The sequence below is a fragment of the Lampris incognitus genome, chromosome 1 (assembly GCF_029633865.1).
Source record: "Lampris incognitus isolate fLamInc1 chromosome 1, fLamInc1.hap2, whole genome shotgun sequence".
Taxonomy (NCBI): Eukaryota; Metazoa; Chordata; class Actinopteri; order Lampriformes; family Lampridae; genus Lampris; species Lampris incognitus.
In genome coordinates this window covers 127601514-127607513 of record NC_079211.1, presented here as the reverse complement: position 1 = coordinate 127607513, position 6000 = coordinate 127601514, and the positions used below count along the sequence as shown (strand labels likewise).

At 43.3% G+C, this 6000-nt stretch overlaps 1 protein-coding gene across 1 annotated transcript in view; it reads right to left on the bottom strand.

Annotated features, from left to right (window-relative positions):
- Window positions 1-1022: 1022 nt before the first annotated feature.
- Window positions 1023-6000, bottom strand: part of nsmfb (NMDA receptor synaptonuclear signaling and neuronal migration factor b) — a 55340-nt gene continuing 50362 nt past the window's right edge. The window contains exons 15-16 of the mRNA XM_056292525.1: window positions 1936-2011; window positions 1023-1120 (exon numbers count right to left, since the gene is read on the bottom strand). Of these exons, the coding sequence (XP_056148500.1) occupies window positions 1023-1120; window positions 1936-2011 (174 nt within the window). The remainder of the gene's footprint in view (window positions 1121-1935; window positions 2012-6000) is intronic.

Sequence of the window (6000 nt, the reverse complement as noted above, 5' to 3'; positions counted from 1 at the left end):
CTTGAAAGAGAAAGTTTAGACATCTCTGAGCTGTTTGCTCCTTCCCACCAAACATTAAGTACACATGAAGTTGTGATGTCCCTGACCTCAGAGCATCAGCCGCTTACAGTGACTATGAGAAACCTCTTAGCGGTGTGGAAGGCCTTCATTTCCCATCTACAGTATGCTGTATGATTTAACAGTGTTAACATTCAGAGTATCAAATGACAGAAAAGCGTTAACCTGAGTTAATCCAACAGTCCATAAGAAACGTGAGTACATTTGAATTGAAAATAAAACTGTTTCAGCGCTACAACATATCTATTTGTTGTAATAGTGATAATAATAGTAGTAATAATACTAAAAGTTATAGTTTCATTTAACTAATATCATGTAAAGAGATACCAGAAAATCTATTCTCTACTGCTCCAGAAAACACTTATTTGTATGCGTATGTTATAATAATCCCTCTGGAGAAGGATGCAAAAAAAAAAAAACATCTTTTCATCCCCACGCCTCCTCGTACACAGACCAGAAAGATCGGGTGGAGGCGAAAAAAAAGTCATCACTGTCTCTTCCTCCTCTACCCGAGTCAGAGTTCTTGCTCCTCTCAGCAGTCGCTCTCCTCCTCTGCTCCCCTTTTGACACATTTAGGCTACAGCAGGACAAATCTCTTGCGTCTCCTCCTTTTCTACCGTCCCGTTTTCCATCTCTGATGGGAAAAGATGTGGTTGGCAGATAGTGAGAACAGACGGTGGGCAGAGGGAAGGATGAGGTGTCTGTGTGTGTGGAGGGGATATCCTCCCCAATGATGGTGGCTTTAACCAACCTCCCTGGCCTCAGTGGAGAGATGGGTGGGGGGGTGGGGGGGGGACACAAAAGTCTCCAGGACTAAAAGCAGCTTGCTTGCACCGCTCGCTGCTCGGGCTCTCCTATAGGGGGCGCTAGCCACAAGGGGCCTCTCAACCATGCCCTAACACATTGCGGGCTCAAGCATTACATAACCAGCTGGTTTGGCCGTTGGACAGAAGAGTGAAACATCTTCACAGCAGGTCGTCGTAGTCAAGCAGCTTCGAGTGCTGGCGGCTCTTCCACAGACGAAAGAGACGGAAGTCAAAGTACATCTCAATCATCTCCTTACCTGAGAGGAGAGGAGAGCAGAGCACAAAGAGGTCAGGTTGCATGCAGAAGGTTTGTAGTACAGGTCTTATTCTGTGTCATATATTTGAAATAAATAAATCGGCAACCATCAGTCTAGTGACAGTGACATAAATCTCATGTATCTTTCTAAACCCTGAAAAAAACACCCAAAACATTGTGTATGAAGACACACTCAAAGACCCTTTGAGGTTTGTTGAAGGTGTGAGATGGGGAAAAAGGAGGGAAAGCACCAAGTGGAGGAGGGGGAAGAGGAAGATCGTTGTGCGTCAGCAGAGTAGTGGACAACGCATTGACAGCGGTAATGAGCGTTTAACTCGTGAATAATTGGCATGGCATATTACACGTCAGGAAAATGACAGATGATGGATGAGTTCAAACCTCACAGAGTTCCTTTATATGTGTCTGCTTACAAAACCTAATGCGTATTCTTCATCAGTGACGGCCTTACTAGCTCTGATTAATGTCCAGCATTATCTTTCAATGGGGATACTGTGAGGGCAGATGGCAAGAAAATCAATAGCAAAACTGTACATAGTATGTGCATGTATATGTAGTGATCATGTGTATGTGTGTGTGTGTGTATGCATGTGCAAAAAGTCCAATACATATACATTGTGTGTATATGTGCATGCATGCGTGCATGAGTTTTTCTGTGTGTATTATTGTGCTTATTTAGTTGAGCATGTGCACATGTCTATTTACACAATATACAGACAGGAACAGCCACACATACACACACAACCTGCAGCTGTATTTCAGCATAACAATTTGCAAACACGTATGAAGTACACCCACCCTGTGCAGACAGTTCTAGTGGAGACTTGAATTCAACAGAGTAGGGTCTCATCAACCTTTTCAGATTCTGAATCAGCTGCAGAGAGAAAGAGAGAGAGAGCAACAGAGCAAGAAAGAGAGAAATTAGAGAGGGGAAGTCCTTTTCAAAATGCCACCAGGCTAAACAAACAAATATACTAATATACCAATGATTATTAGTTATGAAGAGAGGTAACTTTATGCAGCAACCAGGGACTAGATTTTTTTTCCCCCAGTGAGTTTTGTTTTTCTCCTGCTGACACTAAATGAAAATGTCAGTGTGCTGTTCAGAGTACAGCAACCATGCACGGACACAACTCACAGCGATGCTGTCTGTCCATCACGTCTTATCCAGTAAACTGAAGCGTATGCTGGCACCACAGGGTTAATCTGCCCATGTCTTCACTGAGCTCCCGCTAGCCGAGGGTTTTTTTATTTTTGTGTGTGTATGTGCATGCGTGCATACACACAAATGCACGAGTATCTGTGCGTCTGAACATGTTTGCATCTACACACGGTCCATTTGTGCATCTGCAACCTGGACCAAAACTGTCAGACTTCATTACACTCCACCCTGTCCTGTGTCGTTTGTGTTGTTGTTTCATCTCTAACCCGCTCCTCCCACTTCCTGCCTCCTCCTCCCTCCTGGGCTAGACTCCAATGGCCCCAAAGAGCCTCACAGCAAATTACCATTTGAGGAGCTAATCTCTGAAATGCGACACGTCCATTTTGTAATGAATGAGGTTTATGAATCCGTTTCAACGTGATTTAAAGCATCCAGTTAGCCAAACCACTGCGTCGTCTACAGAGTTGCCTGCTATCCTTCAAAAACAACTAGTGCACAACTTATTTTTATCTTAGTTATAGTAAATGTGTGTTTGTTTGTTTTTTTTAAATGGTGTGGATCTTTTATTCTGCATCACATTATCAAACGTGCAGTGTGTAATTTCTTCCTGAATGTTGACCTGCATCATTCAGCAAAGTGACTAAAAACTGATCGATGCAAAAACTGATCTATTGACATGGCAACAGAGACTTTTAAACAACAAAAACTCCTAAATACAGAAATCTGATACAGACTATTTTGTCTCAGTGACTACCATTCAGCGGGACCTGCTGATATTTACCAATCATGTTATGCTTTGGAAGAACAGAAACGTTACACATTGCACATATTTTGGAGCTACTTCATCGACACTGACCACAATGGAGCAGCGAGTGAGAGGAAAAGTACAAGTAAATCCAGAGACATTTTGAATGATACTGGAGATGGTGCAGTCTTTTAGTTTAAGCAGGAATATTTGAAATGCTAAAGATGGCACCACTGACAACGTAAGACCGAGCAGTCACACTGTCAGCAAAACTAGCCAATCGAAGCACCCTCGGGAGCATATCATAAAGCAAATCCACCAATCACACATTCAGATTCGCTGTTATTCATGACAGATCACATGGAAATGTCAAGGCGGTGGATAGCACATGCGTACATACAAGCCTCAATAAGGTGGAAAAAATACCTTTTTTCTGTGAAAACAGCATCCTTTGACACAAACTTTAACACCCATGTTGTGTACAATTTAGCAGTGTTTTTTTGTTTTTTTACTACTTTTATTAATCCCCTGTGGGGCAATTCTTTTGCTGCATTTAACCCACCCTAGTTGTGTAGCTAGGAGCAGTGGGCAGCCGCCATGCAGCGCCCTGGGACCAACTCCAGTTCGTCTTTCCATGCCTCGGTCAAGGGCAAAGGTTTCCCCAACGATGGGGGAAACTGGAGCACCCGGAGAAAACCTACCACAGAGATGGGGAGAACATGCAAACTCCACACAGAGGACGACCTGGGATGACCCCCAAGGTTGGACAACCCTGGGGTTCAAACCCAGGATCTTCTTGCTGTGAGGCGACAGTGCTAACCCCTGGGCCATCGTGCTGCCACCGTGTTCCTGAGTATGAAGAGTAAATGACAGTATCTGTCTCAGAACTTGAGAGATGGACGTCTCCCCATTGTAAAAGATAGGCGTCTAGTCTTGTTGGTGAAGAGCTAATTGCCCGACAGCGTTTCAAAAATGGCACTTGAGTAAAACGGCTTCTCTAGAGAGACTCAGGCAGAGCTCTGTAGGGAAGGTCAAAGGTCACAAAAGGCTAAACCTCCTCTTTCCCCTTCCCAGGAAAACCACATGGCTGCTAATGCTACCTGCTCTGGTGCTTAACCCCAACAATTTCCCGGGGCTCAACAGTGGCACACCAAAAGCCTTGATCGTCAACTTCTCAATATTGAGTCCTGCATGTCAAATGTCAGTGCAGGGGAAACTGTTCAGCAGGTTATAAAGTTTAGCCAATATATAGGATCTCATCTAATTTTCTCTTGTACTTCTGAAAAAACGTATTATTCATTGGAGCTATTTGTCTCCCTACAATTACAGATGGCAGGCTACATGAGCTTCACAATAGCTCCACAAGGCTCAACAGTTAAGTTGTGGTGTTGAGGAACCACATTTCTCCACACTGTAAGTTCTAACAAGTTAAGTTTACTTTAAAAAAAAATTAGGAAACCGATTACCTTGGGAAAAGTAAGTAAATGAACTTAATTGTGTGAAGTTATGTGAAATAATTTCAGATAAAATAATTTCACATACTATTGATAACAAAATTAACACTAATAACTAACACAATTAAGTTCATTTATGTACTTTTCCCAAGGTAATCGGTTTCCTAATTTTTTTCAGTAAACTTAACTTTTAGAATTTATAGCCTGTTCTACCTACTGATGCAACCTTGCAAATATCATGAAAGGTGATATCATTTTGTGTTTATTCTAGTCCTTTTGTGCACCAACGTCATTGATCCCAGTGACAGATTATTCTACTTCTCTTAATAAAAATAACTTATTGCAGACATATTGTCTCGGTTTATAGAAGATTAATGAATTTATGTATTCATGGAGATGTCAGAAATGGGCTTGAAAACCAGTGTGCCATCTTTCTTAAGGTAGCTAGGTCTATTATTAGAAGGACTAAAGTATTTCAGCTACCCAGCTGAGCTTGTAAGGGTGCTCAAAGGAGGCACAGGGGAAGATTGTTCAATGCAGCGGATAATCCCTTCCCTGTTCACTGCCTCCTCCTGTGACTTGTACACGCTCCAGTTTCCACGGCAGAATCACTGCGGAGAAGATGACGGAGTGGCTCGGACAACATGCCTGCTGTACATTAAGGCGATTCAGTATGTTGGGGCCGAGCGATACAAGGTGAAAGTAGGCCATCACTCTCCGTTATCGGTTAAAGTGAGTTAACACGGGGTGCACTAGCAGAAGCCCAGTGTGTGTGGTGGTGTGGATGGAAGCAAGAATGTTTATGGTATGCGCGTTTCTGTGAGTGTGTATTCATGCATCTGTGTGTGTGTGTGTGTGTGTGTGTGTGTGTGTGTGTAATGGTAAGTGTGTCGCGATGCATGTGATACCACTGAGGGATTAAAGGTTGGGTATATGTGCACATGTATCAGTGTGTATATGTGCGTAAAGCATGATCAAGGAGTAAGTGGGTATTAGGGAGTCTATTCGCTTGTCACCCTGGAATGTTGAGTGTGCGTGTGTGTGTGCGTGTGCGTGTGTGCGTGTGCGTGTGTGTGAGTGTAAATCTTCCTCCTCCATGTCCTCCCCGTCTGTGCAGTGTGACAGCATGGCAGCAGGGTCAACGCTGAAGCATGGCACCATGAGGTGGCGGCTAAGGCCATGTGGGTTGACAGACAGGAAATCAGTCTCACACCCATCCTTTCACTGCTTACATGCAAAATAAACTATCCCCTTTTCTCTATTTTACTTACATGTGTGACGAATTGTTCTCACATTTCCAGAAAATAAAAGTTAAGCCAGCTGAGCGTTCAAGTGACTTGGCAGCACTTGAGTATAGGCAACCTATGGCTAACACTGGATGTGAAAGAGCAAGGGTGCAATTGTGTAAAAATGTGTGTGTGTGTGTGTGTGTGTGTGTGTGTGTGTGTGTGTGTGTGTGTGAGTTGTAAGTAAGCATGTGCCTACAAAAAAAAAGTATGCAT